Source organism: Corapipo altera, unplaced genomic scaffold, assembly GCF_003945725.1.
Source record: "Corapipo altera isolate COAL_440 unplaced genomic scaffold, ASM394572v1 95, whole genome shotgun sequence".
In the NCBI taxonomy this organism is placed as follows: domain Eukaryota; kingdom Metazoa; phylum Chordata; class Aves; order Passeriformes; family Pipridae; genus Corapipo; species Corapipo altera.
The window spans coordinates 939,551-955,343 of NW_020884947.1; the positions used below are offsets into that span (position 1 = coordinate 939,551).

At 44.5% G+C, this 15,793-nt stretch overlaps 2 protein-coding genes across 9 annotated transcripts in view; one reads left to right on the forward strand and one right to left on the reverse strand.

Annotated features, from left to right (window-relative positions):
• CTBP1 (C-terminal binding protein 1) overlaps positions 1 to 2,868 on the reverse strand; it is a 238,594-nt gene extending 235,726 nt beyond the window's left edge. The window contains exon 1 of one of the 3 annotated variants that reach the window (XM_027662644.1): positions 2,781 to 2,868. The gene's annotated coding sequence lies outside the window, so the exon portion shown is untranslated. Of the gene's footprint in view, positions 1 to 2,513; positions 2,606 to 2,780 lie in introns of those variants that run through there. The other 2 variants (XM_027662640.1, XM_027662643.1) reach the window with 2 other exon arrangements.
• A 611-nt stretch (positions 2,869 to 3,479) lies between these two features.
• Positions 3,480 to 15,793, forward strand: part of MAEA (macrophage erythroblast attacher) — a 50,773-nt gene continuing 38,459 nt past the window's right edge. For 2 of the 6 annotated variants that reach the window (XM_027662669.1, XM_027662670.1), the window contains exon 1: positions 3,618 to 3,746. In XM_027662669.1, the coding sequence (XP_027518470.1) occupies positions 3,678 to 3,746 (69 nt within the window). In that variant the 5' untranslated portion in view covers positions 3,618 to 3,677. Of the gene's footprint in view, positions 3,563 to 3,617; positions 3,747 to 11,510; positions 11,610 to 13,174; positions 13,253 to 15,793 lie in introns of those variants that run through there. The other 4 variants (XM_027662671.1, XM_027662672.1, XM_027662673.1 and 1 more) reach the window with 4 other exon arrangements.

Here is a 15,793-nt window from a genome sequence, read left to right on the forward strand (position 1 = left end):
CACCAGGGTTGTAATGGCCACAAACACAAAAGAGAAGCAAGTGTAGTAAAATCTCAATGCAGAGAGTTTTATTCAGCACATGGAAGCAGAGCCCTTAAGTTTCTGCTCTAATCCACCAAATAACAGGCAGAGTGTTTATGGTTTTGGAAGATACATAATTTGCATGCAGTGTTTAAAGGTAGACAGATGTTCTTCTCCAACCATCAATCTGGAGCAAAGCAGAAGGCCATTGGAAACAAATGAATAAGGTCCTCCTAGAGGTTTGGAATATTCTGGGCACACATCTTAAGTTTAACTAATTGCTAATTCACATTAACAAGACACTAAATGAGGACAAACATCAACAGATTATGGCTGAACTGGACAACGTCAAGAAATACAAAATGGAAGCTCATTTTTAATCTTCCTTTTATACCACCGGGGACAAGGAAAACTAAAAAAGATACAGTACAAAAACCTTCTTAGTAGATCAAAATTTGTACTTCCTGTTTGAGAATAAAGCAGTAGGGTTTATAAGAACAGTGAAAGCAAAGGTATTTTGGTAATTAAGTTAAATTTAATAGAATTAAGACTCGGCTTTATAACTTTGTATGGTAGGTTAAGCAGAAGACGTATTAATCTAATATTAAAGAATGAAGTACAACCTCTGTATATTAATAACCATACTCCGGAATAACAATAACCATTAATATTTTGTTAAACTTAGCAGGAAACTACAGATTTTAACAACTTCAAAAGATCATTAGCTTAGTCCTTATCTTCACATTTATCATGCCAAGATTTACACTATAAATCAAGAGTTGCAGCCTAAAGTTGAAAACATGCCAGAAATGTGCATAGGTTGTATCAATATTTGCACATGGAGCCTTGAATATAAATTACTTGACACTCACCACTTCAAGCTTCCTCTCTGAAGTTGCAATATTTAAAGGTTAAAGATTAGACATGCTCCCTCTTGTGTTAAACTAAGAATACACGAATACATGCTGTTTTCTCTGACATGATGGTTGCTTGACCATCTGTTCCATTAAGCAACCCCTTTAACTTTGGCTGCTAATGTCTCACAAACCTTCACCAATAACCCTCCAGTTTAAAGGCAGATACAGTCTGAGCACATAACCTGCATCCATAGACTATCGGTGTCACACTAAATTAGCAACTGTGTTATCAGAAAGGACCATTAAGAGATTACATATAAACAAAATCTGTTGCAAATAAGTGTTTTGGACAAATACATACATAACTTCATAAATTAAATGGCAAGTCCCACTCCTTCAGTCCCTATAGATGTCACAGGCCTAAAGAGTTAAAGTATGCAAAGTTCAGCCACATCAATCATGTAGAATACTGAACAGCAAATTTCCTTCTAAATATTAGCTTACAGGATATTTAAGACAGACAGGAACAACAGGAATATTTTACAATGCCACATAATTATGTTTGTACATATAGCAACAATGGATCTAAGTTTTCAAATCCTCCACCTGACAAGCTCAGGGTGAAGCATTGCCTGCACAGAACCTTAACAGAGTCAAAATCCTCCTTACACAAATCCCCTTGCAGAATCTGGCCCCAGGATCGTGTCTAGACACGAATGTTAATTCCAGGTGTAACTAACATAAATGTTTTTACTATTACACTTCTTAAACAAAGGCTTTGCACCTGGTGTGGGCTTGGCAAATTATGTTTGGGCATATATTTGCTGATTATGGTCAGTACCAGGCTGAATGCTGGGGCAGCTATGAGTAAACATAAGTAAATAGTTGGCAGTCCAGAGCTGAAGAGATTTTAACACTTGGCTACATGACTTCACACATCTCCTTCCATTTACCACCAGCCCTTTGTGGTGGGCAGATGCTCTCAGTGCAACGGGGTCTACGTACATCAGAATTAATGTCACCAAAGGTTTTTAAGAATCATACTTGTTCAATCTGGCTTGCTCATTTCAAACCATGAAAGTTACACGTGTTTTACTCTTCCTTGGAGTATTTGTGCTAAATTTTTCTAACGGTCTTCTGTTAGACCAGAAAAAACAATACCGAAAAAAAAAAAAAGAAAAAAACCCCACCAAACATGATTATTGTTAATGGATACAGTTTTTGGGGTGCCTTTAAAGCCTTAGATTAGAGCAGCACACCACTTGAAGTGTATCTGCAAGGCAAGCACCTGCATCACAGAACTAAACTTTTGCCGCGGACTTCAACAACAGAATAAAGTTTATATCACTGCATGTACAGTGTGTTTCCCCTTTGCCAATTATGCTGCAAACCTGACGTGCTCCAAGGTCTGACCAGGTGCTTTTTTTCACACTGAGGAGCCCAGAGAAGCTTCGCGTGGGTCCTGCGAGGGAGGAACCTCAACGCGCCGCCCTCCACGTGTTATCCGAAAAGCAGCTTTTACACCAACTGCCAGAGAGGACCGATGCTCCAAAAGTGTCCTGTATTCCCTCAGACGCACGAGTAGGAACAACCCGCAGGATCAGGATCCCTTTTTATTTCAATGGAAACACTCACGCGCGCCCGGCAGAGGAATCACCGCCCGCTCAACAACCCGCTGCTTTTCACCGCACGGAGGTCACGCAAAACCTCCGGGATGCCCGCAGCTCCCGGGGGGAATCCAGCCGGGAATCCCGCTGTACTCAACAGCGGCGAGGGGAGCCCCGAACCCCGCACCTGTGGAGGCACCTCGGGGCTCACGGAGAGCCCCACGCAGCCGCCAGCCCTCCCCGCACGCCGTCCCGCGCGGGGCTGCGGCGGGACCCGCCCCGCGCCTCCGCTCACCGGGGGGAAACTCCGCGCCGGCCCCCGGGGGGGGGGGGGGGAAGGGGGGAGCCGGGGGAAAAAAGGGGGGCGCTCAACGCTGCTGCCGCCGCTGCTTAAAAACCTCTTCCCGCCGCCGCCGCCGCGCCGGGTCCCGCTCGCTCCCTCCGCCCCGCGGAACTCGCGGGGGGCGGCCCCGCCCCGCCATGGACACACCGCCACGCGCCGCCCGTCGCCCCGCCCCCGCCCGCCGCCCATTCGCTGAGCCGCCTGCCCGTCACCGCGAGGCGCGGCGCGGTTGGTTGGAGGAGCTGCCCGTCAAGGCGCGCCCCGCCCCCTAGCCCCGCCCTGCCCCGCCCCGCGCGCCCCGGGGGGCGCTCAAACGGCCGCTTTAAGTCGCCGTCAAAATTTACTTTTAGGCCCCGCCCGCTGAGCCCCGATTGGGTGGTGGGGAATGGCCTCTGCGTCGCCACTGGCTGGAGAGGGTGTCCATAAACCTTCGAAGTCCCGCCCACCCCGATGCCGTCGTCCCGCTCGATTTGTCCGCGCGCCCACGCGGCCCCGCCCCATTCCTGGCGCCGGCTTGCCCAATCAGGCGCGGCTTCTCAAGCTCTGAGGAGAAACGTGTAGAAAGGGCGGCGCTCATTGGCCGGCGCATCATCGCTCTTTCCCCGCCCTCTTGGAGCGTACCAAGGCGGAGCGGTAGAAGGGGGGGGAGAAGGGGGGCGGCGTTGGTTCGTCCCGATTCCATGAGGGCCGGGGCGGGGCGCGCGCCGTCTCCCGGCATGCCGCGCGCGCCGTAGGTAGCTCCCGCCGGGACGCGCTGGGAAGGAGGGCGGGAGGGAAAAGGGAGGGAGAGAAAAAGAGTGTGTGTCTGGGGGGGGGGGGGGGGGAAAGGCGGCCGGTGCCCGATCCAAGATGGCGGTGCAGGAATCGGCCGCCCAGCTCTCAATGACCCTGAAGGTGCAGGAGTACCCCACTCTCAAGGTGGGTGCCGGGCCGCCCCCGGCGCGGGGTTGGGGGGGGGGAGCGCGATGCCGCCCTCAGCGTCCCACCGGAGCAGCGCTGAGGGGGAGCCCCTTTCCTCTCTTCTGCTTTCTACTCGCCCTCGGGAGCCCCGGGATGGAGCTGGGGAGCGATTCCCAGCGCTCAGTTCCCGTCTTGTCCCCGTTTTCCCTCCGCTTTGACGCCCCGGCTGGTGCCGCTCCGGCTGCTGCTCTTCCCATCCCCCTCCGCTGAGGGAGAGGGACGTGCCTGGAATATGCGGCTCTCCCCGGTGTCTCCGTGCCCTGAGGGGACGGGGGAGGCCCCCGGGCCACGCTGGGGACACAAAAAGAGCTGGCGGGCAGCTGGGAGAGGGAGAAGTGAGGTGCTGGTGGTGGCGGGGCGGTGTGAGGGGGGAGCGGGCTCGGGGCGAGCCGGGCTGGGGGAGAGGGTTTGGGGCGTGTGAGGGGAACATAGTCCCTCAGGAACACCGGGGGCTGCCCGGAGTGCTCATCCCAGATGATTATCTGCATGTACGTGGCGTTGTTAGGAGACGTGCTGAAGGGGAGGCAGTGGAGGTGGTAGTAGAATATGGTTCCCTGGTCCCCTGAAGGTGGAGATGAGCTTGAAAATATAAAAAGGGACAAACGTGCTGGAAAAAAAGGCTGTAGGCCTGTGGAGGCGAATAAGCAAAATGCAGTTTGGTGAAAGCTCGCCGGGGTGCTGGGTCTGTCTGCAGGGTGGAGGTTTCCCAGGGCTGCATAGGTGGTCCTGGGCTTTAACCGGGTGTTGTAAAGCAGGTGAAGGACTCGGCGGTGACCTTAACGCTGAGTGCCTCGGGAGCTGTTGAACTGCAAGGATGATGCTCGTAGGAATCCACAGAAACCTTTGTCTGAAGTCTCGTGTTGTGTATAAAGCAGGTCTGCCACATAACAGCAGTGACTGTGGAGGGGAGCTGGGAGAAGGCTCTCTGGTGCAAAATGCTTATTTAAACATCTCTAGCGTCAGTGTATCAACATTTTGTCGCCTATAGAAGATGTTTATGCAAAGTCAACTTTGTTGTGCTGAGATCGCGCTGCGCCTTCGCACACCGAGTATTGTGTGCTCTTTGCAGTGTTGGTCTTGCAGGCTTTCAAACCTGCAAGGCTTTCAAACCATGTTCTTCTCCTGCATGTCCTCCTCCGCTCTCCCAGCTCCCTTCTACTCGGGTCCGAGAAGCAGAAGCACAAAGTGATGATTCCCGTTTTACATATGAAGGCTCCTTTCTGTCATCCAGAAGTGCTTTAAAGCTGACAGCGTCAGGCTTATATTTTAAAATAGCTGTAAAGAGTTCTCTAGCACTTTCCACAGCCAGAAAAAATGTGAAGGCATTTAATGTTAAGAAGATCGTTTTAAGACTGCATTTTAGATGTGTCCCAGTTGTTATCTCAGCTTTGCTTGCTACATTCCTGAAAAATGACTGGCAGTGAGGATCAGTGAGTTTTTGTTTTGCTGCTTATGACTTAAGAGCAATTGTCAAGGTGCCAGCTATTTAAAAGGTAGAGAATATTTTGGACTAATTCTTTTATTTCCACAAGCATTCTTTTTCCCAAAAAAATCTCAACAAAAATATACATAAGAGATTGGAATGTTGTTTGTAAAGTTATGAAGCTAAATAGTAGGAGGGTGAGACACCCTTCCACTGAAACTCTTAATTTCCCATTAAAGGTGGTGTTTATTGATTCTTCCCGGCACCCATTCAACTTCTGGGTTGTTTCTGTAATCTTTAACAACATTTTTCATTGTTTAAAAAACCTGTCAGAACAGTGTCTGCTCAAATCTTTTGAGTGTGTCCTCTGAAATGTTCTTAGCTGTGAGTCATATATCAAAACATTTTAGTGGTGGAAGTGAAAAAGCAGCAGGGAGAAATGAGCACGAAGGCTAAAGTCTACTGAAGTAAGTTGATATCAAATCCCATTTTGTTCTTTAGGAGTCAGGTGCCCACAAGTTTCTGTGGGCTCTGGGAATTTTTTATTTCTACTTTATTCAAATGCTGTGTAAAATGAATGTGTATCACTTTTAATTTTGTTCACCAACACAGTAGCTCAGATATTTCTCTTGGAACTCTGGACACTGGTGATTTTCCCTTATGTGAGTAAAATATAAAAGACTGCAGATTTGTATTTATATCCTTCCTGTTTCCTCCCTCTAGCTTCCTCATGCCAACATCACTAGATAATAGTTGTGTAATAGTTCTACATTTACAGTATGTTCCACAGAGTGCTTTTCATGTGAAAGAGTGCTTCAGCCTGCAGAGGGAAATCCCTGTTCCATGGCTAAATTGTGGCTGCTGCTGGAGTGGAAATGCTTCAGCCATTCTTCAGCACATCAGCTGAGGGGAAGTAAACAGAGTTCTTCAGCTGAGTCTTGGGAAGCTGTTTTAGTGTACAAAATAATACTTGAATATTTCCCCTCCCCACTCCAGTCCCTTCTCAAGGACAAGAAGGTTGTCAGCTCTTCTTCTACCAAAGTGCTGTGGAATCCTTTTTTTTTTTTTTTTAAAAGCCTACTGATAGAGAATTCTGGTCTCAGATGAGAGGATGTAACATGAAAGCTGACAAGGAATGAATGTGAACATTGTTATCGTAGTTCTTTGCTGAAACACTAATAAACAAGTGATGACAGGAAGCTGGATAATTCATCCATATCTTTAGAAGTGTGAGTAATTATTAAACTGAACTGGCAAGCTCTATGGAGTAAGACCCCAAGAGTGGAAGATGGGAGACCCAAAAGCAGGGATGATCACTTGTGAAAATGTTCTTATCTGGGCTGTTTGTGGCAAACAGTTTAGGGTCAGCTGGACTGCAACTGCTTTAAGAAACTGCTGATCAACAGGAGAGCTGTAGAAACACAGGATACTTGAGCACCTTCTCAGAGCCACTCTTTGGCTTGTTTTGTTGGCAGGGGAAATACTGACAGCAGATTTAATAAGGTACTGGTTTGTCATGGAAATAGAATATTTACCTGACTGTTAGAGTGGAACATATAGGAGAATTGGCTTCTCTGGAGTGTGCATTGTTCCTGTCCCAAGTCCCCAGAATGGCTGAGGTTAGGATGGACCTCTGGAGACAGTCTAGTCCAGAGGCCTGCCCTCAAAACAGGGTCAGCTGGAACAGGTTGCTCAAAACCATGTCCAGACTGTTCTCAATTGCTTCCCAAGATGGAGATTCCACCCTATAGGCAAATTTATTCCAATGTTTGACTGCTGTTGTGGTACTAAAAAAAAAACAGTAATCTTTTAGTTTACAAGGAATTTTCCGTGTTTCAATTTATACCCTTTGCCTGTTGTCCTTTTGCTGGGCACTGCTGAGAGTAGTCTGGCTCCATCTTCTTTACTCCCTCCATCAGGTAATTCGTACACATTGATCAGACTAGCCTGGAGTCTCCTCCAGTTAAACAATCCCAGATCTCTCAGCCCCTCTTCATATATCGGATGCTCCAATCTGTTGGTGATCTCTGTGGCTTTCTCTTTGCTCATTCCAGTATGTCCAAGTTTCTCTTGTACTGGAGGCCCAGAACTGGACACAGCACTTTGAGTGGGTCTAACTCCTCTTTAAAGTAGAGGGGAAGGGTCACCCTCCTTGACCCCCTGGCAGTGTTTCCTGACACAGCCCAGGGTGCTGTTGGTGGCCTTTGCTGTAAGGACATGTTGCTGTCAGGGGCAACTTGTCCACCTGGACCCCAGGTTCTGTTCTGCAAAGCTGCTTTCCAGGCTGTGGGACTTCAGAATGTCCTCTAGTGCAAGTGGGTGTTTCTTCCCAAGTGTAGGACTTGGTATTTCCCTTTGTTGAATTTTATGAGGTTCTTGTTTGCCTGTTTCTCCAACCTGTTGAGGTCCTTATGAAGGGCACTACAGCCACCTGGCATATTAACAACTCCTCCCTCCCAGTTTTGTATCATCTGCAGACTGGAAGTGCACTCTGACCCATTGTCCAGATGCAGATGTCAAACAGTTCAGGTCAACTTCTTTACCCACAGAAGCAGAAAAGGTTAATTTTTTGTGTAATTAATCGCTCTACTTTATTTTTTCCAGTATTTATAAGCTTCACTGTAAGTTGGTTCTGAACATAACTTTGTATTTGGATATTATGAGTCAGAGTACTTTTGTCAAAACTTTGAGCATGTAGCAGGAAAAGTTCAGTGAAAGTGGTTCAAGCAGAACTTGAGAAGGACAGAAGTAACAGCTTGTAACATCTAGTTCACTGCAAGTACATCAGTGTAAAAAATGTATATATAATGATGTTAGAACCATAGAATGCTTGGGGTTGGAAGGAACCCCAGATATGTAATTCTGACTGCCCTGCCATGGGCAGGGACACCTTCCACTAGACCAGGTTCCTCAGTGCAGCATCCAGCCTGGCCTTGAACACTGCCAGGGATAGGACATCCACAGCTTCTCTGGGCAACCTGTCCCAGTGTTTTACCACCCTCACAATAAAAAAACTTCTGAACACCCAGTCTAAACCTGCCCTCTGTCAGTTTGAAACCATTCCCCATCATCCTGTCGCTACATCACTCTTGTCAAAAGTCTCTCTCCACCCCCTTGTAGCCCCCTTTCTAGATTGTTACCTGATTTGTGAAGTGCTTTTCAAGCAGAACATTGCAAAATAAGCTGGGTATTGGTAAGTCAGCTCTGCACTAACCCATAGTGAACACTTACATCTTACACTAAATCCATCTTCAGACCAGGTGCTGTGACTCACCCAGTGTGCTGAATGTCCACACTGAATAATGCACTTCCTGTTTTGACACATCGTGTGTGTGTCAGCAAACAAGTGGGACATCTTTTGTACTGCTCTTGTTCTTCTGCACTGGGCTCTGTTCTGAGAAACACCATGTTTTGAGAAAAATGTGACACTGTGGGACTTGAGAAGAAGTTTGATGTCGTGAAGCAGCTGAAGTAGGAGTTGGTTCCTGTTGGTCTCTTTTCTACCCCAGCCCACTCAAACTATATTTTAAAATTATTAATGTGAGAAGAAGGCACAATAAAAGGCAGTGAGTAACAGTGTGGCCGTGAGCTAGAGCTATTGCTTGGTTATCAGTACTCCATTGTGCCTGTAGGAAAATACTTTAGCAAAGATATTCTCAAATACCTCGCAGATGATCTCCTGTTAGTAGCTTCAAAGTGAACACTTAGCTGATGTTGCAATTCCCAGTTGCAGCATACTTGAGTTGTGTTTTCACAGGGCAGTGGCCTGTGATCTTGTGAGTGTGGTTTGTGTATGTTTTCCGGTGTAGGAGTAATGTGTTTGTACAGTAGCTGGCATGTTGGGGTCTTTAAATGTTGATATAAAGCAACACTGGTGAAACATTTGTTTCTTTGCATAGTGGATGTTTTTCAAGACTTGGGAAACAGGACTAAAGATGAACTTCAAACATTTGCTAGATATTGTGATAGGAGGTAAAATGCTTCCCTGCTTGGAGTGATAGCAGTGGAGCTCTTGCTGGATGTTGTGGTTACCCGGTGTCAATTTTTATCTCCCTAAACATCTTCCCATTGTCCTTCAGTTCAGTAGTTCCTATGTTAATCAGCATAGGAGTGTGCCTTTTGGGCCCACAGATTTAGGGAAGTACTGTTTTGGCAGATGGGTATTTGCTATAAGGGCAAAGACCCATCAGTCCTTGTAAAGTCTAAAAACTGCTCTTTGTACCCTTGGCCTGCCACAGCTCACAGCCTGGAGATGCAACTGTATGGGAAGTGTTTGCTATCCCAGAATGTGAAATATGCTATATTACCTGATTACTTAGAATACATTATTGCTTTTTTAAATAAGGCAAGTTTTTGTGAAGATACCTTCATTTTGATAGCCAGTAATTTAACTGGATCACAACCTACTCTTGATTCACCTCAGCTTTTTTTTTGAGTGCTCTTGGATTAATGTGACTTGTAAACTAGTGAAAACTAAAGTCAGATGGATCATGTATTGAGCAGAACCTCGGTCATTCATGTATTCTGATGCGGGTCTCCTAATTTGAATCAATAATCCTTAATTATTTGTCTTAGGAGAAATGCTGTCGCTTCAGCTGGACCAGGTAATTTTGGGAGCAATCTGATTGGCCATGGGATCTCTAGCCTAAAGGCTCCAGGCAGTACCATGGTGTCTGGACTGTGCAAACACACAGAAGGACGATGACCTCTCTCATTTAAAGAGGTGGTACCGTGATTGAAATGAACAAATATTTGGAGAAGAAAGGAGAATCAAAACAGACAGAGGGAATTTCTCAGGACACAAACGTGCTGTGTGACCTTAGCTGAGCAACTCAGCTGCTGCTTTGGACAGGAAGCAATGCCTAGGTTCATGTTAGTACTCCAGTATTTCTACTAAAAGAAAAAAAAGAGAAGAAATGTGTTTTGAGGACATGAGACCAGGATGGCAGCTCCAAACAAGTGCCTTGGAAAGGACTGGCCTCTGATGTCCCGCGGGTGGCTCTAGACAGGGCTCTAAAATGGCTTCACCCTGCTTACATAAGGATGCAAGACAGTTTTCTGTGACTGTAAAATGGCTTAATTTTCGTGTAGGAAGCCTCGTTCAAAAGTTCATAATGTATTCAGAAATAAGTTCCTTGCAGTTTGTGTAAAAGGATAATATTTGGAAGGATTATGATTGCTTCTGTTGACTAAGTATGTGTGTAGCAGATGGATAGTCAAGATTTTTTGCTGCTAATTCTCTCCTGTATTGAAGTAGCAGCTTTGAATAATATAATGATACTTTCTTTCTAGACACAGCTGCTCTAGAATATGCAGTACTGACTCCCTGAGTTGTAAAACTGACTTTTTTTTTAACTAAGGCAAACTGCTAAGCTTTACACTTCAAAACCACTGAAACTGTTTTTAAGAAGAGTTATTTTTTAAAAATCCAAATTACTTGCAACTGCATTTAGGCTTATGAAATTATTCTGTGTTGATCTATATCTCTTCAAGAGTTTATATTAATGCTTTCACCTAATTAAACCTAAATCTAGACATTATTATAAACCACTCATTACTGAAATATACTACTTCTCCTTTTTGTAACTTTCTTTTCCTTTTCTGATTTTGCCTAGAACAAAGAAAATTGTATTATTTCAAGGAATTGATAAGAGCTACTCATCAGAAGACTTCACTCTGTGAATAAGTGGTGATATCTTTTACATTTTGGATGAGTTCAGTGCCAAATAATGATGCTGACTCTGTTCTGAAATAATCCAAGAACTGTAGAGGAAAAAATGAAGTATATAAAAATACAGAATTTCAGTAATTCTGCATTAGAAATACTTAATGGTTGCTGGTTTGAGGGAAAATTTGCAGTAGTTCATTGGATCCTACCTCATTTTTCAAATGGTGTCCTGTCTAATAGATGTCCTCTACTTCTGTTTTGTTGAAGGTGAGCATGGTGGTCTACTCTAGTCCCAAGGAAACAGCTTAATGCTCAAAGGTGTTTCTTGCAGGGTTTACTTTTCCTCTTGATACTGTTTATTTATTAAAACTCTTCAGGAGATGCTTGTTTTCTCCATGTTGCCATACTTCCCCTTTCCTCTTTCCCAAAGTAGAACTAAGTTGTCTTTGCTTCTAGTTTTTTGAAAGGCAACTTCCTCCCTGCACTTCTCTTTCTGCTCCCTACCTGTCTGTGGCTTTTGTGTAAGGGCAGGATACATGGCATTTGAAAAACCTTCTTTATGCCTCAGAAAGTCTTCAACTGAATTGTCTTGGAGACCTGTAGATTCATACAAATCTCTGGTGCTTTTCAGGTGTTATAAGCTAACACAATTGAGGAGAGGAAGCACATCATTTTTCTGACCCTTGAAAGGAGAGCATAGTTCTGTAATGGTTCCCCCCCACCTAATCTGGTAGGACTCTTTTATTTTATATTTCTTGAAACTTATTTTTTTCTTCCCACTAGTTACGTGACTTCATGTACTTGATAACATTTTTCCGATTCCTCCTGCCCGTGACTGAGTTAATTTGAAAATATACACAATGTAGGTATTTGTGTCTTTTAAAAATCACATTTTTATGTGGCAAAGAGTTGCTTTCAGCCAGGAGACTGTAACATTGAGGAAGGATGATTCACACAGGCATCTGTAAAGTCAGGATATACAGTTAAAAGTTCCCTGCATATGAGCTGGTGCTGCTGTAAAGCTAGACCCAATTAACTTCTTTCTTTCAAATACAGAAGGAAAGTGGATGTTCTTTTACAGAGCTGCAAACCTGTGTAAAAGATGTTTGTTTCTGTTGTCTACAGTGTTTTCTGTGAAATCAGTTTTTAGAAAATAAACCTTTGAAAATTCCTGTTAACAGGACTCTGGGAAATGGTCTTACTTTCACCACCAAATAATTCGTCCTTCAATAGTGATGACTTTTTTGAAGTCTCACTTTTACTCTGTAATTTCCAACAATCAAGTGATACTATAAAAACTGATTTTTACTCTTTTCTGCTGCCTCTGAACTAGTTTCCGATGTGTGGTCACTGTGGGGTAGAAACTCTTTTTGATTAATGTTGTGGTCTGAAAGAGATTGACTGGGTTGTAGTTTCCATTCTTATTTGGAGTTTTTTAGGTTTGAATCTGCATAAGTAAAGAAGGAAATTAGCCTGTTGTAGTATGTGACCTAAAGGTCTAGTGTAAGGCTACAGCCTTGTGGGAGGTTAAAGGTTTACATTTTTTTGAAAGAAACGTGTGGTTCAGTTTTCCAATATTGCTCTGTACCGGTTGGAAAAACTTGTGGGCAGCATCAAGCTGATATTTGAAGTTTCACACAGTGGCCATTACACTTTGGCCTAACATCCTCCACCTCTAAAGGAGTAGAAATGCAGGATGTGACACTTTTTTATAAAAAGCTTATTTGGCTGGAGAAATAAGCCTGTGTCCAATCCTCCCCCTAATTCTCTGGAAACTCTCTGATAAATGCTGAAGTAGTCTGAGGATTTTGTTGGATGGCTGTGAAAGGAAGACAAAGTAGAAGACTGCTTCAGCGCTTCTACTTTCTTAAGTAAAATTCTAGTGAGATTCTTAATATATGTAATTGATTTTTCCCTTCCAGCCAGTGGCTTATTGATGCAGAAATACTGTCCTTACTGATCCAATACAGAATAATGTACATCAGTTAAATGTGACTTTTGAAAAGGGCATGCCATGTAAAAATACTGGAGTCTTTTTAAAATATTAAAGGAGGTGGTGAGGTGGATTTGGTTGATAGTTCATTGGCATTACTGAGTGTTTTTTGGAGATAAGCCTTACCAGGAACTCTTGCAAGAAGGAACACGGAAGTCCTTATGTGGGAAGTACCTCGTGTGGTACTGGGCAAGATAAGAAACAAACATCAAGATTTGGTAGCCAAGCTCTGTAACGGTGGAAGGTTGGTGTTGGGGTTCTGCTGGCATCTCTGCCGGTCTGGCTGGTGTTCAACTGATTGAGCAGCCTGGAAGAGAGAGAGAGAGAGAGAGAGTGTCCTGAGATGGAACAGTTTCCTTGATGACACTGAGATAATCAAGGTATTACAGATTTAGCCCAAGTGTGAAGCATTCGAGAAGAAGAATGAGAGGCTAAATGGATGTTAAAATAGATCAAATTCAATATACACAAGTGTGATGTGATACAGTTTTTAGGTGTGGTGGAAAGAAAATTAATCCCAGTTTTATATATATATATATATATATATATATAAAATAACTGAGTCAGAAATGATTATCATTGCTCAGTGGGATCTCGAGGTTGTAGTGAATGTTTCCTGTGAGTGGTTGGGTTAATGTAGACAAACATAGGACAGAAGTGTTGGGAAAGGGAAGAATGGAGAACCTCATTAAATAGCAATGAAAATCCATGGCTGCTGCTTCTCTCGAGAAGTATGAGTTACTCTTATTTTCTTCCTTCCCTCATCCTGAAATAGGATGTACTAGAACTGGAAAATGTCTACAGGAGGGCAAGATTGGAGAGATATGGAATGTCTGTCTTCAAAGAATAGTTCAGAAGGAACCTCTTCAATCTCAAGATACATGAGAAGTATGTGGGAGAAAGTGTGTTCCCATTTTTGCTTCCAAAACAAGAACAAAAGAGTTTCAAATTAGGCTGGTTGTTGACAAGTCAAAACCAAAGAGTATTTCTTCACACACTGTGAGGCTGTGAAACATCTCACCACAGGATGTTGCAGTGCTAAAAGTCAGGTCAACAGCAACCAGCAGAGTTCATGGGTGAGAAACACTCTGTGGTGTTTCTACTATTAAACTCCCATCTCTGGCTCAAGAAAAGATGGTGACAGAGGAGGACTTTTGGTCTTACCCAATATGACCTTTCAGTTCTTCATATGAAAATGTATTTGGGGTTTAAATTAGCAATGGGGATCTATAATTCAGTCCCTTTAGAGATGAAGTAATAAGATTAAGGTAAAAAATTACCCCTGCAGACACTGTAATTCAGGCTTCTGCTTGAATCTGGGCTAACCTCAAAGCTAATCTGAGTTGCTCAGGGCCCTGCCTAGTTCTGAAAGTTTTGAAGGGTGGAGATTCCATCCTTCCATCCTTGGTAAGCTGCTGTTGCAGTGCTTACCAGTTCTCCTGGTTGAAATATTTTTTTCTTTATATCCAACTGGAATTTTCTTCAGTGCCAGCTGTCAACTGCCTCCTTCCCTTTTGCTCTGTAACTCAGAGAAGTCTGGCTGGCTCTTACCTATGACCTTCACCTTTAGGTAGTAGAAACCTTCTATCAGCTCCCAACTCCCTGTAGCCTTCCCTTCTGTGGGTAAAACAAGCCTGCCCCTTTCAGCTTCTCTTGGATTTTGTATCCTCCAAGCAGCTCACTGTTGTGGTGGCAGCCTTCTGGACTCCTTCCAGTTTGTCAGCATCTCTTCTTTAATAGGAGAGGGAAGTGACCTGAAAACCAGACTCAGTATTCCAGATGAGTCTGCAGGAGTGCTGAGCATTAACAATCACTCCTCTCAGCCCACTGCCCTTAGTCTTGCCAGTGCAGCCTGGGATGTGGTGAACTTTCGTTGCCACAAGAGTCTGTAGCTGGTTCATGTCCAGCCTGCTGTCCATCAGAACCTCTGCACCTTTTCCTCACCAGTTACTCCACAGTGTGTGCCAAAGGCTGGGGTGGTTTAGTGCCAGGTGCAGGGCCCTGGTTTTTCCTTTGATTGCATTTCATAGAATTCTTGGTGTGTTTCTCCAGCTTGTTGTTCCTTCTGAATGGCAGCTCTGCCACCCAGCACTGCCAAGCACTGCACTCACTCTGTGTGTTCCACGGTGCCGATGGGTGAAGATGACACCTGTCTGTTGGAGCTGATAACATTCCTTGGGAATCAAGCAGTAATTGTAATTGGCCACCAGGAAGCTTTTGAGCCCCCGACCATTATTGTTTGAGCTTGGCTCTCCAGTCAGTCCCTAACCTGTCTTGTATTCCAGCCATTGAGTCCACATTTCCCCAGTTTGGCTACAAGGGAGATGGTGTGAAAAACCTCACTAATGTTGTTATTAAGGCCTACCAGTGCACTCCTGCCATTTAGAGATAGTCCATCACTGAAAGCAGTGTTGTCCAGCTTGAGTTGGTTATGGCAAATCTGGGCTGGTTATTCCTAGCCACCTTTATAAGCTTGGAAGTGGTTTCCATATGAATTTTTGTTTTAATGTAACTTTCCCAAGAACTGAGATGAGGCAGACCAGCCTGTAGTTTCCATGATCTTCTGGGCTCTCTTTTTGGAGTAGAGGTAGGAAGCTTGCCCTTTTCAGTCCCTGACAACTTCCCTTGTTCACCATGGCATTCCAGCAATGGTAGCAGCTTTGCAATGTCATCTGTCAGCTCCCTCCTTCCCTTCTGCTCCCATGTACCTCTGTGTCTTCAGCTTGCTTTGGACCTCTTGTGTGAATAGTACCTCTCTCCCCAGACTCAGTTGCTCATAGATGATCAGGAAGGCTTAGGAGAAGACCTTACCAGTAAAGACAAGGCATTTAGAACTAAGACTTTCTGTTTTCCTTTGTTGCTGGGTCACAAACTCAATTCTGTAGATGCTCTTCTTCATCTTTCTTATACTTCTCCTGTTT